We start from the raw sequence: 24,678 nt of genomic DNA on the forward strand, positions 1-24,678 counted from the left end.
AACATAAATTAACATTTTATGGATGACATCGTCGGCCAGTGGAAAGAGCACTTAATAATAAATGACCATTTTACTTGAAAATATTGTGTTATTATGTATTTTCTGTGAAGTCGTGGAAATACTCTTCACTAAGTTCACTGAGAGACAATCCATCAACATGGTTCTGTTGATTATAGCCTAATGTTTCTGCGCTGATGATGGCACTTTTTTTTTAGCCTAATCTGTCATCAGTTATATTTATATCCACAAAGTATTTGGAGAAAGGCCAGTAACATGCTGTAATGCAAGTTCATTTCAATCAGTTGATTTCAAAATACAACGATACATGTTTTAAATGTCTTCCCGCTGCTCGAATACTCTGCTATTTTATTGAAGGCTGAATTGCGTAAAACAATCCAAAGAAATAGCGGATTTAAAGGGACTATCGCTTTAAAGTGCTCTGGGTTCGACTATCTGTCCTTCCGGGAGCTCCAGCTCGCTTCCTCGCGGAAGTACTGACGTGTTAACAGGCAGGAGTGGCTAGTTTAGCTAGCTAGGTAGAGCCGGGTAGTGACACAGCGGCCGTATCAGGTAAGAAATGACTCATTGATTATTTCCCCCATAACTGCGAATACAACCAAGAGACGGACACAAGTATTAAAACTAAGAAACACATTTCAAAAGCATTGTAGCATTCAGTGATCGCGGATGTGGCCGCTACAGTGGTTTGATTTCTAACTGTGCTAACGTTAGCTAGCTAGCCGTTGGCAACGTACTACTGTACCGTCGGAAGTGAGTTGTCAGTTTGTCGCAGTCCCTGCTGGTATTTGTAGTTCTACATTTTCCAGATCATCATGAATTGCATTGAAATAGAGTGGATCACTAACTACACGTTTTTGGGCTAGGTTTTGATAGACGCTATGCCGAAGGTTGGGGAAATGTAGTTGCATACATTCATTTAAGGAACGATAGGGGTTAAATGAAGCTTTATGAAAACTACAGATACCATTGATGATTTGGGCCAAAGGGCAATGTGCACGTTAGTTAGCCAGATGACTAGTTAGCTATTTCCTTGCCTAATTTGTAAGCTAACGTGAGTAATGTTCTCTTTTTTTAAACGGCATTGACGAATTTTCACGTTTTGTTTCCATCGTGTCCATACTATTGGTTTCCATGCGAGCCGGTGGTTATAAATATGACTCCACTAAGGTTGCTCGCTGCCTTCCAGACCGCTCAAGCCTGTTTGCTAGTTAGGAAGCTAACGTTAGCCACAATCTCCAACAGTTCCACACAAAATCTTGCTTTTTTTATTTTAGCTACCATTGCATATAAAAAATTCGAAATTAAATTACTCTATAGTGTCTATGGTTATACAATGCTTTGTGGCAATGAAACCGGGGCATTACCAGCTAATGTTAACGATACACAACGTTAGATCTACTCGTTTAATCAATGAATCACTGAAAAGTTCAAGCGAAAGCGTCGGAAGTATGTTGCTACCGGTTAGACTACAAACCTGTTTGCCTATCTTGTCAGTCTAAACAAAGCTATTACCGTAGTTATTTCATGTGGGTTATCTAGTTACATGGATATCTACTTAATATTGCAATATTGGCAATAAAGTGCTTGGTGCCCTATGCATTTAATTATATATTTTACACTTTGGATTATGTGTGTGTGTGTGTGTGTGTGTGTATGTAATATATATATATATATATATATATATATATATATATATATATATATATATATATATATATATATTATACTTTTCTTTTTTTAATCTTTTGTACTTCTGAGGATTCTGTAGCTATGTGGGAGGACAAGGGCATAGCAAAAAAATAAATGTACAGAGTAACCTGTTGAACTGTGAACATGACAATGAGTATCATGAATCTCTCATTACTTTGCACTGGTTGTGTGTACCTGTCCGACAGCTTCCCCATCAGGACTCGCTTACTTAACTCACCAGATCCAGATTCTGCTCTTCCGATCTCCAAACAGCTGGTTCTTTACAGAGCAGATCACACATTTCAGTAACTAATCGTACTGGATGGTTTATGTGTCAGTGCCTTGAGTAAGAAGCAGGCACAGTGTATTTTTAGAATAGAAAACCCTTTCTAAACACGTCTACTGGTGCATACAGAAATGTTCATGTCCTCTGCTTTTTCATCCATTATTGGGAGCGTTTTCTTCGCACCAGGTATTTATTATTAGCACTAGATTTGTATTACCAACTTAATGTTGTTCATTTTATGGTATTCATGCTTGTTGTACCTAAGAACCAGTGAATGTTGTGCTTGCCCACAAGTACAACTTTTGAAAAATATTTAAAGTCAATTTTGACAAGTTTCTTTTCTCTTCTCAAACTGTTTGTCTGTCTTGTAAACTTGATGGAAATTCTTTAACGTGGGAGTTGCTCGACTTGTACATATTACATATACAGTCTCTTTCAGTCATGCTAGTCAAGTAGTCTCCATCCATGCACCACTAATCAAAATGTCTCTCTGGTCTTTGCTGGCAGAATGTCAGAAGGGGACAGTGTTGGGGAGTCAATCCATGGGAAACCATCTGTAGTTGGTGCCTTTTTCACACGGATTGGACAGGTGAAATGTTAATACTATTCAAATGTCAAATGTGCATTTTCAGTTAATAAGGGATTACATGATTGTAATCCCACACTGTTGTACATTCTGAACTGCATTTCATGTGTGAATATATTGAGAGGGATGGGAAAAAAAGGCATATGTTCACACCTACTCGGCCAATAAAGGTGATTCTGATTTGTTGAGCATTAGTCCATCTACCATGCTAACCTACCTTGATATGTTCCAATTGCATGCTTCTTTTCTTCTAATGTCCTAAAAAGATCAAGCTCACAAAGAGGCTTATTTCAGGTACTCCTTTGCATGATGTACATTAAAACAGAACAGTACTTTTACCACTTCCAATATTATATTTTCCATTTTCGTCACTCATTTGTATCTAAGACAAACATTCTGTAGCAGTTTGTCAAGTATGGTACGCAGCAGTGTTATCAGTGCATCCCAACTGCCCTACAATTTGTCAAATTGCATTGGACAGGCAGAGTGACGCATAGGGCAAAGGTTAGGAATCTCCACACACCAAACGTCGTTTTTAAGTTGTATCTTACTTGATCATATGTGATATTCTCTACCTCTGATGGCTCTATACATTTTTTTCCTTTTTATAGGTCTATCAGTCATGGCTAGACAAGTCAACGCCATTCTATGTAGCGCGATGGGCAGCTACTCTCCTACTTACTGCCATCTACATGATCAGAGTGTACATACTGCAGGTAATTTTTATTCTTTTCCAATTTTCTTCAATGTTTCCCACAGATCCAATGTCAATGTGTGGGGTTTGACGAGGGAACTGACCGCTGAACTGGAATAATTCGTTCAATATTAATTTGTAACACAGAACTTTATTGGAGTAAATACAAAACCCGGGAATCGCGCCTATACAAACCTCGTACTAAAAGTACACAGTTTACACCCTATACTAGTTGTTGTTACTATCCACATGCGCAAAGTCTGCAACTTCTGTCAGAGCAGCGGATTTTTGCGGGGCTTGCTAAAAAAAGACACGCGAGACAGATGCGGTGTGCACGAAGGGGAGGGGCTTGGTGTATGTGAGACGTGTGAGTGACAGACGGAGGGAGAGCATGAAAAAGAAATGCAGCTGAACTAAAACACTGCGTGATTCAAATAGCGTTTAAAAAAAAAAAAGAATTAAAAAGTACACCAAACGCAATGTGTGGCGGCCGGTGTTGAATCTGCGGCGCACCGCCACACCTTAGACAGTGTGGTAAACACTGATGAGAGTTGTACATAGTTGTAATAAACAGCACCGCAGCCAAATATTGAACTTCCTCTGCAATTTTTTTGAGTGTTTGAGTGATTAATCACCTGCACTATTGCTTTATTTAACCACTAGTTTGTGCCAGACTATGTCTTTTTAACTGCTGCACATTTGTGTTTTTGTTCTGCCCCAAAATCCTGTTAATCTAATAATGTTTCTTCTGCTGCCTTTCAGGGTTGGTATATAGTAACGTATGCATTGGGAATCTACCATCTCAACCTGTTCATCGCTTTTCTATCGCCAAAAGTGGATCCCTCAATGCTTGACGAAGGCAAGTTGAATCAATAAAATCTCATCAGCTTTTTGTACAATTGTCACCTATTGGATTGTTATCTGGCTGTTTATTTAGGCTTTTAGCCATCACACATTATGGTCAATATTAAATGCCCCTTATAATACCTTTTGGTGCGCAACACCTCTATCCATCACTTATGTTACAAAATAATCTTAATGGCCATCCAAACAGAACAAAATACTATTGCAGATTTGTACTGTCAGTCTGCCAGCCACACTGTTGATTGACAGGTGATCTTAATTGCAGACACATAATAGCAAAAACTATATAAACAGTGATGTCATTTATTCTCCGTATTTGGCCTAATAATCTTTTTACATAAATTGTTATTACAGATTAAAAACAAGCGTTTGCTCAAGTTATTTTAGTTAGAAAACAAAACACGAACTAGTAATAGTAAATCTGCTCCAATTTTTTATGTTTTGGTTGTTGGTTGTTATTAGTTTAAGAGTGTAAGACTTCGCTTTTTTTCTTAAATACCTACAACACATCACACATAACCGCTCTGTCCTGCAGATGACGGCCCATCCCTTCCCACCAAGCAAAACGAGGAGTTCCGCCCTTTCATCAGAAGGTTGCCTGAATTCAAATTCTGGTGAGTGCAGCTCCCGGCCCGACCGCCTGTCATTGCATATCGGCTCCTTTTAAAAAGACCTGCGGTGAACTTTAAAGTCACGCAGAGCTCATTTAAACTCATTTAAAGAAGTAAAACAAAAGATGTTGGATTGAATTGCAAGGAATGTTTATGCTTGTAACACGGTGATATCTTGTATGCTTGACCTTATTCTGTACTTCATCCATAGAGCATGCCTACAGACATACAAATTAAAACTAAATGACACTTTGCTGGCTCGACAAACATTCACCAGGAAGGTTAAATCTTTGACTAGTTGTAGCATTTATAGCAGTTATAGCAGTTTTTGAGCAATAGAAAGGCAACCGATTGAGCAACATGTCAATGTCTGTGTTCTACAATCTACATTTCATGTCAAGCTTTGCCTGAATTTCACGTGTTTCTGCAAACTCTTTCCTCTCGTGTATTAAACCAGGAACTGAGGGAAGTGACTTTGCATCAGTAATGCAGCGGACATTTTCATATTGTATAATATCTCGTGCTTATGACATTTGTTTTTAGAACCGAGATAACTAATGGCACGGAATAATTTATCAGTTGTTTTACCTTACCTAGAGAAAATGAGATACATCAACATCAAAAAATCCTTTTTCTAGGGATTAATTTCATGCAATGAACCTGCATCAATTCCTCATGATTATACCTCCACACTGGCTTCACCACAATGTTAAATTCTACTAATGCGGTGAGACTTTTTTTAAACTGAGTCTTTCTTCTCTTTCCAGGCATTCAGCAACGAAAGGCATCGTCATCGCCATGATTTGCACATTTTTCGAAGCCTTCAATGTACCAGTGTTCTGGCCCATACTTGTAATGTACTTCATCATGCTCTTCTGCATCACCATGAAGAGACAGATCAAGGTAAAAAAAAAAAAATACATTGACTGACCCATAAGGGTCAGTGTAATACACTGCATTGCTTGGAATACTCAATGTTTTGTATATGACAAATGCAAGAGCTGAGAAGCACATAGTTCCATCATGGCCCGTGAGCATGAGCTGTCTAGAAAGTGAGGAACACCAGACTACGCAATGCAAAGTAAACTAGAAAGGATTCAGTTTGGTTTTTTAACTGCATTACATTGTCGGGGTGTTTATGTCCATCGTACATATGCAGAGTGTTTCATATCAAGCAGGTAAAACCTTGTTCTATTCCCACCACATGGGACAGATAAAGTTTTCCTGGTAATACTTGCTTCTAATTTTCCTCTTTTTCTTCCCCACTTTCTCTAGCATATGGTCAAGTACAGATACCTGCCATTCACACATGGCAAGCGGACATACAAAGGCAAGGACGAAACAGGGAAAACGTTTGCCAGTTAGAATCTCCCCCTTTCCCCTCCTCATTTTAAATTTATCGGTCACAGTTAATGGGGAGAGACAAGGGTTAGGGTTGATTTACCTTTTTTCTAAGTGGGACATTAACATGAAAATATGACATGAAAAATAAAAATGTTGATCCAGATGAGGATATGACCAGCATGGATCAGATTAGTCTGGGAACATTGCCTTTGTCTATTTAGGGGTTGTTGTTTTTTTTTCTTCTTCTTGAGGACCCGATCCTCATTTTAGGATTGGTCTGCTATTGTTCAGTAGTAGGTGACACTCAGTGCTGCCTTTTTGCCTTTTTAACCCAATGGGGTAAGTATAAAGTCACCAAGGAGAAACTACACTGAAAAAAAAATGCCGTAAAATTTGGGTTTTTTCTTTTTTTTCAATGATTGGTATTCCATCACGTCTTCTTCTCCCAAGTGAAATACATCTGCCAACTTTTGATTAATATATTGGTACCTACTTATTTGTAACAAGTTATATTAAAAGGCCGTAGTGTTATGAACAGGACATGATTAAATGTGTAAGCTGAAAGAAACTCATCTTTTGTGATAAATGAAGTGTCTCAGCCAGTCCTCTGTACTACGTGCAGACACTTTGGAAAATTAGTCACATTTTACTTGAATATGCATTCATGACAGGAAGAAAAACACAATCCATCTTTTGAAATGATTAGCCTACACCCAATGCAAATCTTTTTAGATTCCTGTTTCTCTTGAATTGGCTTCTAACCCAACCTTTGTTACCTGATTCTCACTAGCACAGCCAGTGCAGCAAGCGCCATTACGGATGATTAACAGGGACTTGACTTAAATCTTGAGCCACCCACCACATTGTTGAATGCGTTACTCATAGTGACCCATTTAGTCTCCTAAAGACCGTGCCTGTGTTCTACATGAAATCAGTTGTACATTAGCGCCTTTGTAGAAATGAGTTACTATTTCATGAACCAGATTGCTTCACATCAATATTTAAGGACGCATCTATGCGTTTGAAATTGTTTTCCACCAGATCTTATGTCCATTGTTGTCCAAAATATAATTTTATTTTCAAATTGCACAGCCAGTATTCAAGTCTCTATCCATAACGAGGTCCAATCTGAACTAATAGTCAAGCAGTTATACATCTATCTCAAAGACCTTTTCTCTTCGAAACATTTACCTATCTGGGTTTTAGAGCCTGGGGTCCGTTCAATTTATGTAGACTAGCTGTTTTAGTACTTTAAAATCTATGTTTACTTTGAAAAACATTATGGTAAATAGTCATTCCAAGCAAACGTCTGTTCTCTTTCTTTTGCAGAGGAAACATAAGAACACAGAGATTGAGAACTTTTATTATAACAAATGGATGAAGTGGGTGGCGATCACTTTTCTATGAACCTGTTGATTTGTTTTTCTCCATTTTTATCAGAATGCTGGGGATTATCTGTCATTATTAAACTTTGATCAGCACTGTAGTAAGGGATCAAAACATTTTCCTGTAAAAAGTTTGTTTCAAAGGGTCGTCTGTAGGATTTGTGTGTGTGTGTGTGTGTGTGTGTGTGTGTGTGTGTGTATATATATAAATATATTTGAAAATATGATTACCCTTTTTTTTTTTTTTTTTTAGATTATTTTTATTTTAGTTTTTTCTTTCAACCATCATACTGTTTCAAAGTGTTTAAATCCATTTCCTTTGATTGATGCAAGCAGAACTGGTAATTTGGGTTCTATATTGGATTGATTAAATATGTTTCTCATAGACTGCATGTTATCGTTTTCCTGTGCTACAGTTATAAACAAACTTGATTTTAACAACTTCAGTGTAATTTTTTTTTCACTCCAAATGCTATTAAACAGGCTGTGTCCCTTCAAAATGTACATAGTTGTCTTTGCCTCATAATTTGCAGACGTTAATGGAGTTAAAGGTCAAACAACAAAGGTGCTTGAACTTTTACATAAGTGAAAATCTTTGACACATTATAAACATCCCTCTAAATGATATGTGTGCAAGTTAATATTGCATGTTCGGCTTCACTGAGCTGTGTGTGTGTGTGTGTGTGTGTGGGGGGGGGGGTTCTAAATTCTGTGCAATCCATTTCTTTATATACCACAGGTGATGGGACTCCTATTGATGTTTAGAAACATAAAAGAAGAAAAAAACGGAAAGCTAATTTTCACGTTTCATAGCGAATGTTCCCGAATACTTGAGGACAACATGATTTTTTTAGTTTTCATGAATGTGCAAAATATTAACTAGCAGAAAATAAGTGTGTAATGTAAGAAAAGGTGAATGCACTGTACCACAGAGACGGTCGGGACAGCTCGGAAGTTTTTTGCAAACTGATTTGTGTATTATTCTGCATTTGGTATTTTTGAAATGCGCTCCTATTTCATGTTTCACATCGGAATGGTGAACGGTAGCTTCACCAGCACAATGAAACCCTTCTTTATTTCTCTGCTTCTCCTGGAGTCTTTTCTACATGAATCGGCTCAATGCACCGTCCAAGGCTCAGAGTTTCACCTGGAAGGAGATTATTTGTTGGCTGGACTTTTTGACATTCACCATGATAGTTCTCCTGTTGTACAAGACCGACCAGAAGCCATCGACTGCTCCAGGTGAGTCGTACAAAGTCTGAGTGAAAATTTAGGGTTGAAAATAATAAAAGCCTCATGTTAACACAGATCAAACATTTCCATAAGCTTCAGGTCAGGGGATATAGCTCGTAACATTTACAGGTTTAATGAGCCTTTCGCAGTTTCACTTGGATGTGTATGGCTTGAAGATCAGGGATCTAATCACCCCTCCAGGTTGTGACAATCGCAATGACTAATTCTCCCATTCTCTTACTTTCCTTCCTCTATCTGCAGTAAACCCTTCATTCTTTCAAGTTATCGGAGGTTTCAGTTGATGAGATTCTCTGTAGAGGAACTCAATAACTCCACCGACCTCCTGCCAAATGTGTCTCTCGGATATGAGATATTTGACCACTGCTCAGATATACACAGTTTTCCAGGCATCTTGAAACTTCTCTCAGTTGATGGCTTGATCCAACCTTGGGCTGAACCACCCAAGAATCTGTCCAAAGTCATGGCTGTGGTCGGCACTTATACGAGCACTCAGGCACTGACTGTCGCCCCGCTGTTCATGATGGATCTCATTCCGATGGTAAATCATCCAAACACATTCAGTGATACCAACATGTTATCATACATTTAACAAAATGCAAACAGTTTCTAAATGTATCACTAAAATAATGACTATTTATTACTCTTAAAGTATATATACTAGAATCTATGAATTGTAAAGTGAGTTTTAATGTTACATTTGAGAATTTGTCACTGTACATTATTATTTTTTGACAGGTGAGTTACGGAGCTTCAAGTTCGGTATTTTCAAGGAAACTGAATTTCCCCTCTTTCCTACGAACAGTTCATCCCAATAAAGACGTTATAGAAGTGATTGTTAATATCATGCAACACTTCAACTAGAGCTGGGTCGCATTTCTTCACATTGATGATGATTATGGAAACGATGGCCGGGAATTGTTCATAGAGAAAATTGATGGCACTGAGATGTGCCTGGGATACACCAAAGGCCTTGATCAACATACCAATTATCCCCAAATATTCAGACAGATAGAGGCACAGAAAATAACTATTATTGTTTTTGCTCCTGAATGGACTGCTGAAGCTCTCATTAAATCAGCAATACAACAGAACGTCACCAACAAGGTGTGGATAGCAGGAGATGCATGGTCCTTAAACAAGGAGCTCCCCAAAGAGAAAGGAATACAAAATATTGGGACGATACTTGGGGTCTCTGAACCAAAAGTTACAATACCTGGTTTCAGTGATTTTATCCATCATTCCAAAGGCCAGACTCACTGTGAAAATGCAGAACAAAGTATGTTTTGCAATCAGGTTTGCAACTCCAGCAGCCTGAAACCAGAAGAAATCCTCAATGTGGATCCATCTTTTAATTTTCCTGTTTATGCTGCTGTACATGCCATCGCCCATGCCTTACACAATACCTTGCAATGTGACTCAGGCAGATGTAACAGGAGTATTACAGCGTACCCATACATGGTGAGTATAAACATAATATGATCAATTAGTCGCTTACTCTGTTTGATGTAAATGTATTTTACGTGTCTCTTTTAAAACATCACCTCATCCAGAGTGTTATAAACAAAAGGTTCTCTAAACTTGTGTGTCCACATCAGGTTCTAGCAGAGCTGAAGAAGTCAAACTTTACACTTTTAAATCAAAGTGTCACATTTGATGAGAATGGTGATCCCAACTACGGATCCTATTCTATAGTTTTCTGGAACCAAAGCGGTGACGCACAGGAGATTGGCTTTCATAACTTTTACCCAAACTTGTATTTCTTCATCGACAACAGCAAAATTCAGTGGAAGACAAAGGAAGTAAGTTGTTTTTATCCACAAAAATACTTTATACTGTTTTATTTTCCAGCTTCTGCAGGGATGTGCGTGTGGATGAGTGTGCATGTGCACATTTATTTAGTAATAATGCTGAACATTAACCAACAGTGGTTTGTGCATGGAGTCGTTTGCAGGGGGATCCAGATGTTGTGTTTAATGTTGATCGCATGTGACAAACCCCTTTAAGAATTAGAAATGCATCATGGGCCAACACTGTAATTTGCCTGCACCCCTTACTGTGTAACATTGCACTCGTCCTCACTCGGGTTGTAAAGAATTGTCTTGTACAGGTGCCTACTTCACGGTGTTCCCAAGAATGTGATGAAGGATCCAAAAAAATGCCAGATGGAATCCACAGATGCTGTTTCAAATGTGAAATCTGTCCAAAGGGCACTTATTTCAACAAAACAGGCAAATTTCTTTCTGACTTTCAAACTTGTTTATAAATAACTGTGATTTCAGACAGAAGCAACATGTGAGCACCGTGTCATTCATTCCATGCCGACTACACTAAAGAAAAAACGTAAAAGGAGGTCAAATGACTGGCAGCAGCGGCTGCCAAACAAAAGAGGTGAAATTAAGGTAAAATAACTTAATTAAAATGAAGTGCGAAAACCATAAATGTACAGGAATTTTCCTTAACAATTTTACAGAGGGAAAGAAAGGCTGCAGCAAAACTGAGGGTCAGGAGTTTCATGCCTTTAGCTGAACATCAAACATTTGCAGAACAGATCTCTGAGCTACCACTCAGAGATTGGTGGCCTCGAGGCACAACCGGTTGGAGGTGCTCGGATGTCCACACAGACCCTCAGCATTCAGTCTACAATCAAGACTTTTGCTGTTGGCTAGAGTTTTGCTCTTACAGTACAACAAATTAAATGTGAAAAAAGATTCCTGAACTGGTCTTTCAGCCACAGAGGACTAAGCAAAAGTGACCTTGACTTGAATTGCAATCTGTCCTTCTCTCGTGTTTAACAGGGGATCCATACAAGTGCATCAACTGTAAGGACAGATTCGTAGATCGCCAGATCTGCTGAGGGGCCGATGTGCCTCCTCATTTTTGGCTGCCTGTGTCTGTCTAATGTCAGTGTGTTCTTTTACTTTGGAAAGCTCACTGCTTCCTCTCGTGTCATGAGGCTCTTACCATTTCGCTTGTTTTGCACCGTTAGCATGTTTTGTGGTGCGATCTTTTCAAATTGTTTTCATTTTCAAAATGGCTGCCAAGTTCCCAAAGCTCCACAGTGTGTGGATAAAGTATCATGGACAGTGGCTGTTCATCACGCTGGCATTTGTTACTCAGGCACTCTTACTTGTTTTTGGCAATGAAACCTCTTGGTACCCAGACAAAACCATCATTGTTTGTGGGATGAGTAACGAAGCATACGTCGGTCCTGTGGTTTTACTTGTGTCTCTGTGCTTCCTTTGCTTTATTTTCTCATACATGGGCAAAGACCTTCCTAAAAATTACAATGAAGCCAAAGCAATAACCTTTTGCCTGCTCCTGCTGATCCTCACATGGATCATCTTTGCCACTGTGTTCTTACTTTACAGGAGCAAGGACATCCAGACACTTAACGCCGTGGCAATACTCTCAAGTCTCTACTCCTTTCTGTTGTGGTATTTCATGCCAAAATGCTAGATCATCATTTTCCAATCCCACAGAAACACGCAAGAGTATTTCCAAGGTCTCATTCAGAAGTATACCAAAACATTCTACTAGTAGATATGTGTCTGGTTTATAGAGGACAAGACATCTGGTTCAGGACTTTCATTTAATTCTATTTTTTTTTTTTGTAGAAATGTGCAGTTGTTTAAATACATTCCTCTTTTGTCGCACTGTAATTAGGTTGATTCTTTATTTGATGTTTTTTGCTCAGGGGTTCAGGAATCTTGAAATTAACTATACAGCATAGACTCCTGTTGTGTTAGAATTTACAGTTATGCCAGTGGCTTTGTGGCATAGTATAGACTTATAGGTAAAGCAGTGCCTTGAGCTAAATGCTGCTGTATAACAAACTAGCAGTATAAAGCTGCATGGAGCAGGTATATTTGATGGCCAACCCAAAACTCACTGTTTCCTCCACACTCGTACAGTAACCCTCCACATCTTGCCCACCTTTCAGTGACGCGTCAGTTTCTCAAAACCCTTCATTGTTTCAACAAAGATTTGTTTAGTCTTTTCCCCTTTGTTTTAAAGAATGTCTGTGCATCTCTTATCTCTGACCTCCAGTCTCTCTGTAGAAACATTTCAGTGTACGTCCCCAATTCTTATTCTCTTAGACAGATTGAGGAGTTACTTGATGAATTTCCTTTAGTTCTTGTGTAACTAATTAATTATCTCTTCTAGTTAAACCAAAATTGTAGTAATAGCTTGTTGAGTTAACCTCTTTCACATCCTTCACTCATGGTTCATTCCAATAGCTTTCATTCATTTTGCCGAAACAGGTTAACTAAACAATTCTTTGATAATACCAATTGTTGTCTTCTTTCTAAACCGGTTTGTGGATCTATTATCATTAATTGCACTGACAGATATTCTGTGTGCTGGTGCTCGTTTGTAGTCTCACCCTAATAGTGACATTTTATCAATTAATAAACCCCATTTATTAACTTATTTTCTTTATTCGTCCATCCTTTTACATCTCTTCTGTTTCCCATCAGCCTATGGCTGTGTGTTTGTTTGCATATGACCTGTTGTCCGTTGAAGAGGGATCCGCCATCCTCCACTTGTCCTCTCCTCTCTCTCTTCCATCCAAACACCATCCTGTCTTTTGAAGGCCTCCTCTCTGCTCCACTCATTTTTTCCCCCCCACAGACCCCTCATGCGTCATACACATAAGAACAAACAGGTTTTAGATACTTCAACATCATCGTATTAAGAATTTTCTTTCTCTGTGCTTTTCTCTGCTCCACCGCACTGTTGCTGCTGGTATAAACAAATTAGTTTTAGGATTACAATTCCAGGAGTGATGTACTGGTGTTTGTTGCTACCAGTCACCCTGTCCGATCTGGTGGGAGCTGGCCTGTAGCTGGATGCTGAAGTTCTGGCTCATGGCTTTGGTCAATGCAGACACAAGGTCTGGGCTCGGGATCTATGGGACCAGAGCTGTGGTTTGTGATGGGGACTGAGGAGGTGACCGGTGGATGGAGGCTGAGAGACATGCAGAGGAGGCTTCGTCTCCCGTATATCACATCTTAAAATTAAACCAAATCAGGAGAATGAATCACATTATCAATCTTTTGTTACTCTTTTTACTCCCTCCTTAGCAACCTTCTATCAACCATATTGGTCTTCCCATTCCCTTAAATGCTTAACATTTCCATCTTTGACTTTCAGAATTTTCCAACTTCTATCCGTCATCCACTTTCACAACTTCCATCTTTTGCTGGGGAGCGACCCCATTCTATATTCTATATATTATCATTATTATCTATTAGCGCTTATATCTAAACTATTTTCCAGGACTGCTTTCGATTAATAGAAACCTGTTTTTGTTTTTACGGCTAACAGGAACTCCCGATTCCTATTTGTTTCAGTGAGAAGAGTGTGCTTTTAGAGGGGATGAAAAACACGTGGATGTCGTCACTCTCCTCCAACTCAAGTGGATCCTGGCCTCACAAAACCAGCAATTAACACTGTACACACTGAGCAGATTAATTTTTGACACTTATTCCGAGTTAAATTGTTAACACGTTGAGTGTTGATTTAACACTGACAATATTCGGACAATATAAACCGCAAGCTTAGAGATAATTGCATCTGACAGAGTAAATTTAACTCTCTGAAATTTGCTGTGTGGTGATATCTGATGGTGTTGTTCCCTGCAGTGGTCCTGCCGTAGACCTGGCTTACTACTCGCAATGTTTCAATCATTTCTGTCATAGGAATTGAGTGTATTGTATCTCTTTTGCATCGTTCATTCTCTACACATGACATCCATTGCAGTCTGTCCTTCCCAGGAGAGGGATCCCTCCTCTGACGTTCTCCCTAAGGTATCTCCCCGTTTTTCATTTTTTGGGGAGTTTTTCCTGTGCCAATGTGAGGGTTTCGGGACAGAGGATGTCGCATGTGTACAGACTGTAAAGCCTTCTGAGGCAAATTTGCAATTTTGAGCTACACAAAATGGGATGAATTGAATGTTTGAATGCACTGTACCACAAAGACAGTTGGGACAGTATTTTTGCATATTGATTTGTGTATTATTCTGCATTTGGTACTTTTGAGATGCGCTCCTATTTCATGTTTCACATCGGAATGGTTAACGGTAGCTTCACCAGCACAATGAAACCCTTCTTTATTTCTCTGCTTCTCCTGGAGTCTTTTCTACATGAATCGGCTCAATGCACCGTCCAAGGCTCAGAGTTTCACCTGGAAGGAGATTATTTGTTGGCTGGACTTTTTGACATTCACCATGATAGTTCTCCTGTTGTACAAGACCGACCAGAAGCCGTCGACTGCTCAAGGTGAGTCTTACAAAGTCTCAATGAAAATCTTCTGCGGTTGAAAATAATAAAAGCCTGATGTTAACACAGATCAAACCTTTCCTTAAGCTTCAGGTCAGGTGATAGAGCTCGTAACATTTACAGGTTTAATGAGCCATTTGCAGTTTCACTGTACAGTCAGGGTGTACTTGGCTACTATGGCTTTAAGATCAGGCATCTAATCACCCCTCCAGGTTGTGACAATCGTAATGTGAGACTGATTCTCACATTCTCTTACTTTCCTTCCTCTATCTGCAGTAAACCCTTGATTCTTTCAAGTTATCGGAGGTTTCAGTTGATGAGGTTCTCTGTAGAGGAAATCAATAACTCCACCGACCTCCTGCCAAATGTGTCTCTCGGATATGAGATATTTGACCACTGCTCAGATATACACAGTTTTCCAGGCATCTTGAAACTTCTCTCAGTTGATGGCTTGATCCAACCTTGGGCTGAACCACCCAAGAATCTGTCCAAAGTCATGGCTGTGGTCGGCACTTATACGAGCACTCAGGCACTGACTGTCGCCCCGCTGTTCATGATGGATCTCATTCCGATGGTAAATCATCCAAACACATTCAGTGATAAAAAGATTTTCTCATACATTTAACAAAATGCAAACAGTTTCTAAATGTATCACTAAAATAATGACTATTTATTACTCTTAAAGTATATTTGCTTGAATCTAGTAAAGTGAGTTTTAATGTTACATTTGAGAATTTGTCGGTGAACATTATTATTTTTTGACAGGTCAGTTACGGAGCTGCAAGTTCGGTATTTTCAAGAAAACAGAATTTCCCCTCTTTCCTACGAACAGTTCATCCCAATAAAGACGTTATAGAAGTGATTGTTAATATTATTCAACACTTCAACTGGAGCTGGGTCGCATTCCTTCACATTGATGATGATTATGGAAACGATGGCCGGGAATTGTTCATAAAGAAAATTGATGGCACTGAGATGTGCCTGGGATACACCAAAGGCCTTGATCAACATACAAATTATTCCCACATATTCAGACAGATAGAGGCACAGAAAATAACTACTATTATTGTTTTTGCTCCTGAATGGACTGCTGAAGCTCTCATTAAATCAGCAATACAACAGAACGTCACCAACAAGGTGTGGATAGCAGGAGATGGATGGTCCTTAAACAAGGAGCTCCCCAAAGAGAAAGGAATACATAATATTGGGACGATACTTGGGGTCTCCGAACCAAAAGTTACAATACCTGGTTTCAGTGATTTTATCCATTATTCCAAAGGCCAGACTCACTGTGAAAATGCAGAACAAAGTAGGTTTTGCAATCAGGTTTGCAACTGCAGCAGCCTGAAACCAGAAGAAATCCTCAATGTGGATCCATCTTTTAATTTTCCTGTTTATGCTGCTGTACATGCCATCGCCCATGCCTTACACAATACCTTGCAATGTGACTCAGGCAGATGTAACAGGAATATTACAGCGTACCCATACATGGTGAGTATAAACATTATATGATCAATTAGTCTCTTACTCTGTTTGATGTAAATGTATTTTACGTATTTCTTTTGAATCATCACCGAATCCAAAGTATTATAAACAAAATGTTCTCTGAACTTGTGTGTCCACATCAGGTTCTAGCAGAGCTGAAGAAGTCAAACTTTACACTTTTAAATCAAAGTGTCACATTTGATGAGAATGGTGATCCCAACTACGGATCCTATTCTATAGTTTTCTGGAACCAAAGCGGTGATGCACAGGAGATTGGCTTTCATAACTTTTACCCAAACTTGTATTTCTTCATCGACAACAGCAAAATTCAGTGGAAGACAAAGGAAGTAAGTGGTTTTTCTCCTCAAAAATGCTTTATACTGTTTTTTTTCCAGCTTCTGCAGGGATGTGTGTGTGTGGATGAGTGTGCATGTGCACATTTATTTAGTAATAATGCTGAACATTAACCAACAGTGGTTTGTGCATGGAGTCGTTTGCAGGGGGATCCAGATGTTGTGTTTAATGTTGATCGCATGTGACAAACCCTGTTAAGAATTTAAATGGTTCATGGGTCTAAACACTGTAATTTGCCTGCACTCTTTACTGTGTAACATTGCACTCGTCCTCACTCGGGTTGTAAAGAAGTGTCTTGTACAGGTGCCTACTTCACGGTGTTCCCAAGAATGTGGTGAAGGATTTAAAAAAAAGCCAGATGGAATCCACAGATGCTGTTTCAAATGTGAAATCTGTCCAAAAGGCACTTATTTCAACAAAACAGGTAAGTTATTTATTTATAGATAAATGGCTGCCATCAATGGCAGCAAGCCTTAATTTGTGCCCCGGTGGCAGACAGAATTGCATAGGGAAAGTGAAGCTCCAGCCTGGATTGAGCTATTCATAATTGTTGCAACACTGAGGGTCAGGAGTTTCCAGTCAACATCCGACATTTGCAGAACAGATCTCTGAGCTACCACTTGTAGCACGGTGTCCGGATGTCCACACAGACCCACAGCATTCAGCCTCTGATCAAGACTTTTCCTGTTGGCTATAATTTTGCTTTTACAGTACATCAAATTCAAATCCTGAACTGGTCTTCCTTCAGCCACAGAGGACTATTCAAAAGCGACCTTAACTTGAATTGCAATCTGTCCTTCTCCCCTGTTGAACAGAGGATCCATACAAGCGCATCAACTGTAAGGACACAGAATGGTCTGCACCTGGAATCACATCGTATAAACAGCGGGAGTTGGAGTTTGTTCTATTCACAGACAGTGGTGCCATGCTGATCATGGTGGGAGCCTGTTCCTATGCGGTCCTCACAGTAGCCATGTCCGTTCTCTTTGCCATCAACTACAACACACCTGTCGTCAGATCTGCTGGGGGGCCGATGTGCTTCCTCATTTTGGGCTGCCTGTGTCTGTCTAATGTCAGTGTGTTTTTTTTCTTTAGTAAGCTCACTGATTCCTCTTGTGTCATGAGTTACTTATCAATTTTCTTGTTTTACACCGTTCCTTTAGCATGTTTTGTGGTGCGCTCTTTTCAAATTGTTTTCATTTTCAAAATTGCTGCCAAGTTCCCAAACTTCCTCAGTCTGTGGATAAAGTATCATGGACAGTGGCTGTTCATCGCACTGACATTTGTTACTCAGGCACTCTTACTTCTTTTTGGCAACATGTCTGCACCTCCCCACCTCTACTATGTAGACGATTGGTACCCAGACAAAACCATCCTTTTTTGTGGAATGGATATCAATGGATACGTTGGTCCTGTGGTTTTAATTGTATCTCTGTGCTTCCTTGGCTTTATTTTCTCTTACATGGGCAAAGACCTTCCTAAAAATTACAATGAAGCCAAAGCTCTAACCTTTTGCCTGATCATGCCGATCCTCACATGGATCATCTTTGCCACTGGATCCAGGTTTAACGAGCCCAAGAACGTCCCTACAACTAACGCCCTGGCACAACTCTTCAGTCTCTACTCCTTTCTATTGTTCTATTTCATGCCAAAATGCTACATCATCATTTTCCAATCCCACAAAAACACGCAAGAGTACTTCCAAGGTCTCATTCTTAATTATACCAATACAATCTCCCAGTAAATGTTTGTCTGGTTTATAGAAGACAAGAAAGTTCAGAACTTTTATTTAATTCCATTTTTTTTGTAGAAATGCACACAGTTGTTTAATACATCACTCTTTTGTTGTACTTTAAGTAGGTTGATTGTTTATTTAGTGTTTTTTGCTCATGGGTTCTGGAATCTTGAAATGAACTATACAGCATAGACTCCTGTTGTGTGTGAGATGCATGTACTGGTAAAATATATTATAACATTGTTTTGTGCTAAAGCCGTGTCTCAAGTGTCCTGTATTTGACCCTGACGTGCAAAGAGCAGCATGATACAAAATGTTGCTTTGCAGCTGTGTCCTGAGAAGGGAGGACGGTCGACTCGATCTCATAGATGCTTCAAAACAAAGGACTTGTGTTCATGGCCTTAGTTCATATCTTATTCGGTACGAAAGTTCCGGATCCATGTTTTTACTTTATGTCAATTAATTATGATTTGCACCGGCCACTGAGGAGTATCTTGTGTGTGTGTGTGCTACCCTCAGCTTCACCTGGGTTCTTATCTCAACCTGTTTTGTAGCTTCTCGTAGCTGGCACGGAGAATGTCCTTCACATGTGTATAAAAACTCAGCGTCTTTACTGCTCGGAGACGCTATTACGCCGAACGCTGAGATACCTGCTTGTGTGTTTGACCTCCTGCTTGCAAGCAATAGTTAGAGGCAGATATCTGCGGAGAATTGCTCATGCAATCTTTTTCTCTTCTAAATAAATGTAAACTTTTTTTGAACTTGAATTGATCAACGTGCTGCGATTCTTCTCATCAACCAACTCGGGGGATTGGAGATCCCGACATGTGTTAGAATTTACAGTCATGCCAGTGGCTTTGTGGCATAGTATAGACTTACAGGTACACCAGTGCTTTGAGCTAAATGCTACTGTATAACAAACTAGCAGTATAAAGCTGCATATTTGATGGCCAACCCAGAAGATAGGATCCCCCTGGTTCCCTTGGAAAAGAGCCAATGGGATTGTTTGAATTTAAGCTTTACTGCAGAAAGAAAACTGAAACAAACAACTTCATGATGATTTTGTTCACACATTCACAAATTACCATCCGTTTTAAGAATTTTCAAACATAATGTCCGCAATAATGTTAGAAACCACTTGTGAGCAACCGCCTTTTTCGGTCACATGAAAACTACAAAACAAACACTTGAATGCTTACGTATACTACGAAAAACAAAATGTTAAAAAAATCTTAAGGTTGAGAACCATTGAAAACTACATGAGTTGCTACAGAGTGAACTAAAATCACAAAATACTTCGGCTGAACGCTAGACCCATAGAACAAATTCAGATTTGATCATTTTCATTAAATCGAAAATATAGACTCACCAGACTGATTTTTTCTACTTATGTGTGATTGCGTGTTACTCAAACTGGTCTCCATGTAAATCATTCTGTTAAGCCATGCTAAGATTTTGTTATTAACATGTAAAGTAACATGAATAAAAAAGCAGAAAAAATAGAATACGATTGATTTACTTACTGTTCAATACAGTTTTCAGAGGTTGTTAAATCAACAATGTTGGCACTTTGTTGTGATGCTAGTAGGCACACCATGAATACATTGTGTAAATAATCTTCAATTCAATTTAGTAGAAAATAAAGATTCTTTGTATGGCCATTTTTACGCTTCCTTTTTTCTGTGCGTATGTAACATTAATGTTTCTGTAGCTTTATGGAGATCTTTTTTTTTTTAAAGGATTTGATTATATCTTATAATATAGCGTGAGTTGCACACATTGTCCTTCCATAAGTCCAAAAAGTGCATGCTGTACACATTTATTGTGTTTCGCCACTAAAATTAAGACCTCTACCCTATTGCAACTTAATTTAATAAATGCTTCACTTATTTATACACCCACACTAACATACGTATTACTCATCATATAATCTTTTCCGATCGTATAAGTTGTGTAGTGACTCATGTTGTCATTGTACAGTGATACAGCTGTGAATACAACCCTGTTAAATGAAATTGATTGTTTTGGGGTTTGTGACATTATCTTTTATTAATACAGTATATTCTCTTTACCAAATGAAGCTCTAAGTTCAGACAAGGCCACTAAACCCATGTAGGCGTAAGCCTGGGGCTTATTTCTCATACCTCACTACAACCACATATGCGACAGGAGACGCACGTTAGTAACGTTGTCCGTTTGTTGTAACAGTGCTGAGCACGTAGACCAGTGGTCCCCAACCTTTTTTACCTCACGGACCGTTGTCATGTCAGACAATATTTCGCGGACCGGTCGAGAAGGTCCGACGGGGGGGAGGGGGCGGTGTAGTACTCGCGCGCTCTGTGTTCGCTGGTGGGCGAAACTGCCGTGCACGGTAAGGGGACAATTATGAACGTAAAGAAAAACGCGTGGTGACGCGTGGGGAATCTGTCAGAGGGACGAGCGCACATAATTAGGAGAAAATCCGGTCAATTTTCAAAATAAAACATTTTTTAGAAAAAAATATATATATATAAGCTTTCTGTGGTGCGGCCCGGTACCAAACGGCCCACGAACCGGTACCGGTCCACGGCCCGGTGGTTGGGGACCACTGATGTAGACGACATAAAACAACCACGTTCAAAGTATTACTTTATTAACAAGGTTGCAAGATGAATATGTTTTGCTAATGGTTACTTGATCCCATCCATGGGCCCAATCCCTTCCTACTCAGCAGAACAAAGCAGAACGAGTGTGACGTTTGCACCTGGAGGTTGCCTGAATTCAAACTTTGATGGGAAAATATCCTCGTCATTCTCCGAGTGACGCAAACCATCTCCTTTCAAGGGAACTCTGGTCATGCAGAGCTCATTTGTAAGAGGACGTAGCATTTTAGCATAAACCATAAATACATGGTTAAAATTGTTGAATAATTTGTGTGTATTTGCTTGTGACCCTGTGTGATGGTATAACCTCATCTGTACTTCATTTTGACCTATTTCATGTCATTGACTGATCATCTTCATTGTAAAGGTTTATTTAATATTCTAACTTTTAGATGTCAAAAAATGTCCCTTTAGGAGGCATTCATTATTGTTATAAGACACATTGCAGGGTCAACAGGTGACCATTTGCATAAAACCTTGCCTGACTTACACATGTTTGTGTTATTATATATTTTGATTGACTTACTATTCATAATTTTGCTGGCAACCGTATTATAAAAGCAATAAGGTACACGAGGCAGTGCTTTATCTTCAATAATATAAAAGTTCGACACAACAACACCCCTGAACTGTTACATTATTGGACGATAAAGTACAGCCTCTCGTACCTTATTACTTAAATATACCACAGGTGATGGCACTTATTTTAATGTGTAGTGTTGTGGATTAATTTATTTATTATAAAGTATTCTCTAACTCACTGACTATATCTGACTCGAGATGAGGACACACACATCCTCACAGACCAGGGACTTTCAGTAACACACACCCATAGAACACACTGGAGATCTGGATGAAGTAAATTCACAGAGATTTATTGGAGCACCAACACTCGAATAAACCAAGCTCTTTCCGGAAAGACACTTAACGAGGTGATGATACAACACATTAATTTATACATTTTTTTGACCGTTGGATTGAGTGAAGCCCTCCCCTTCAATCCTAACTACGTAACTCTCCTCCTATTATTGTAAGTTTCCAATTTGCAAATGGTCCTAATAGTTGGGGACAACATGATTTTTTAGTTTTCACAAATGTGCAAAATATTGATCACGGCAGAAAATAAGGCTGCAAAATGATATGTAAGAAAAGGTGTCCATGGCCTGAAGGTTTGTCTGTTTACAAAGTAAAGGAGAAAGGATTCAACAACGAGACAGCAAAACATTAATGAAAGTCTTGTTTTGAGGGTAGATTCATTTTTTTGATTGCATTACATTGGGTGTTTATGTTCATCTTATATGTTTGTTTCATATTGAATAACTCTTTTTAACCTTTTTCTATTCCCACCACATGGGATACAAAAGTGTCCTGGTAATACTTGCTTCCAATTTTCCTCTTTTCTTTCCCCACTTTCTCTTGCGTATGTTCAAGTACAGGTACCTACCATTCACAAATACAGAGCCACCTTTTTTTTCTCTTTCTTCTTCTTGAGAACCCAATCCTCATTTTAGGATTGGTCTGCTATTGTTCAGTAGTACGTGATACTCAGCGCTGCCTTTTTCCCTTTTAAACACTAAGTTCCCTTCGAAACTTTATCAGTGATGACATGTTGTGGCAAACCGGGGGATGTGGAGGCAAGATTCCAGGCATAGGTAGACAGACCTACTAGTCACATAACATAAATTATCCTTTTAATTAGGGGAAGGGGGCTAGGGTCAAAAACAACAAAAGATTCCTCCCGGTCGGGGTCTCAGGTCCTTAACAACTTGTCCCGGGGGAAAAACAGAGGAGAGGCATGAAAGGGCAATAATGCTTCCCAGTTGTCTCCCATGATCACGGTGTCTCTTTCAGTCTGTGTTCAGTCACCCTCTATATCCCTGTCACCTCTTGATTGGGTTGATGGGCTGCAGGTGTGCTGTTACGCCCCAGTCTAGGGGTGCCTAGGGTGCAACATGGATAGGCCCAATCTTCCCCGTCTCCCAAGTAGCCACAAACACTTTGCGTTAAATAGTGGATATATTTATTGAACAAAAGAGCTTGGTTGAGTAAACCATGTATGTTGGGGTAGAAAAAAGCACGGCTTCGCCGTTGCCCATCCCCAATATAATTTTATTTATTTATTTAATTTAATAAGACGCCATCTTGGCTTCCCTTATGCAGGCACTGCAGCCAATCACAGGACGGGTAGGAGACCGTCCACCAATCCGCGCATGGTTGTGGCACATCCCTGTTTGCATGACAGAAAGGGAAAACCAGAAAGACACAAAAGGAAAACAAAAACACTTTACACATATGACCCCAGTCATAACAGTGCCCAATGCCAGTCGCCAACCATTTGCAGCCCATGCACTGGGTAATACACCTCCTCTATCACCTCCCCCAACCTGATGCACCGTCTTGGCTTGGCCCTTCCTCCTGGTTTGCCACAACGTACAGCCCCATGTCGCCATTCCGTCGAGGTGGTGCCCAGTAAATAATGTGGCCTTCATTGATCACTAGAAGACGTTTTGGGGTGGGCCTGGTCTGACTAGGAGGGACGGCATCCATCCCCCTTTGGATAGAGCTGAACTCAGTTCTAAGAATTTGAACCAGTTTCTTAGTGGACTTAATCCATGAACCAGAGTTCAGACCAGGAATCAGAGTCGCAGTCTTACACACTTCTCTGCACTTCCATCCCAGCAGTCACCTACCCAAACCATAATATACCCTATAGGGACCGAGTCTGCCCCACGGCCACAGTTACTTAAATCAAAGGTAAACAACCAAGGAGTTATATTAAACAACTTAATCAAAGTTAAAACCAATAATGGAACAGTAAAACAAAATAGAAGAATTAAAGGGGGACTTTTAAATATTAGATCTCTGTCATCTAAAGCTGTGTTAGCAAATGAACTATATCACTATATACTGTCAGATCACCTAATTGATTGGGGAATATGTCAGCTTAAATGAAGTGACTCCCTCAAGTCATGATAATACTGATAATATGATCTTGGGATAATAAAACTTTTTTTAAAAGGGGTTAGGGTTACAGCTTCGTCGAGTCGTGTATTCCTTTGGACCTCGCTAGTAACGACTTAATGAACTGCTTCAATGAGAATATTCTGACTATCAAAGAGGAAGTTGATGTTTCCTGCCTTCAGCCAGTGCCGACCCGCCCTCGTCCTCTAAATCTTCTACGGCCAGCCCTTATAAGCTGCTATAGGCCTCGACTGTCGGGGGACTTCTTAGGACATACCAAGCTCCTCTATCACTCTCACTCTATTATATATATTATATACTGTATTCCCAGTTCCATTACTGTAAACATCCATGTGAATTACTAACTTAGTTTCTTCCACGGAGTATTTGTGCTTTCCCTCCCCACAGGCTTCTGTGGATGGTGGTGATATCTGATGGTGTGTTCCCTGCAGTGGTCCTTTAATATACCTTACTACTTACAATATT

General features: G+C 39.5%; 2 protein-coding genes and 1 pseudogene across 7 annotated transcripts; all 3 read left to right on the plus strand.

Moving 5' to 3' along the window:
* The first annotated feature begins 296 nt into the window (after positions 1–296).
* Positions 297–7,984, plus strand: rer1 (retention in endoplasmic reticulum sorting receptor 1). 5 transcript variants are annotated; one of them, XM_040193781.2, is made up of 8 exons: positions 449–570; positions 2,504–2,585; positions 3,194–3,298; positions 4,039–4,135; positions 4,676–4,754; positions 5,519–5,654; positions 6,027–6,081; positions 7,425–7,984. In XM_040193781.2, exons 2-8 carry the CDS (start codon positions 2,505–2,507, stop codon positions 7,433–7,435), a joined length of 564 nt encoding a protein of 187 aa, XP_040049715.1. In that variant the 5' UTR covers positions 449–570; position 2,504; the 3' UTR covers positions 7,436–7,984. The 5 variants fall into 5 exon arrangements, with proteins under 5 accessions (XP_040049712.1, XP_040049715.1, XP_077940256.1 ...); XM_078084130.1 differs by lacking the exon at positions 449–570 and adding an exon at positions 665–1,072; XM_040193778.2 differs by having other exon boundaries at positions 297–570; positions 6,027–7,984.
* Positions 7,985–8,513: 529 nt separating this feature from the next.
* On the plus strand, positions 8,514–12,271 carry LOC120829940 (uncharacterized; annotated as a pseudogene).
* Positions 12,272–14,424: 2,153 nt separating this feature from the next.
* Positions 14,425–19,789, plus strand: LOC120829941 (taste receptor type 1 member 1-like). Of its 2 annotated transcripts, XM_078084098.1 has the most exons (7): positions 14,425–14,544; positions 14,870–15,015; positions 15,292–15,589; positions 15,781–16,506; positions 16,644–16,847; positions 17,158–17,278; positions 17,670–19,789. In XM_078084098.1, exons 1-7 carry the CDS (start codon positions 14,482–14,484, stop codon positions 18,596–18,598), a joined length of 2,487 nt encoding a protein of 828 aa, XP_077940224.1. In that variant the 5' UTR covers positions 14,425–14,481; the 3' UTR covers positions 18,599–19,789. The 2 variants fall into 2 exon arrangements, with proteins under 2 accessions (XP_077940224.1, XP_040050509.2); XM_040194575.2 differs by lacking the exon at positions 14,425–14,544 and having other exon boundaries at positions 14,774–15,015.
* The last annotated feature ends 4,889 nt before the right edge of the window (positions 19,790–24,678 follow it).

This window comes from Gasterosteus aculeatus, chromosome 2, assembly GCF_964276395.1.
Source record: "Gasterosteus aculeatus chromosome 2, fGasAcu3.hap1.1, whole genome shotgun sequence".
Taxonomy (NCBI): domain Eukaryota; kingdom Metazoa; phylum Chordata; class Actinopteri; order Perciformes; family Gasterosteidae; genus Gasterosteus; species Gasterosteus aculeatus.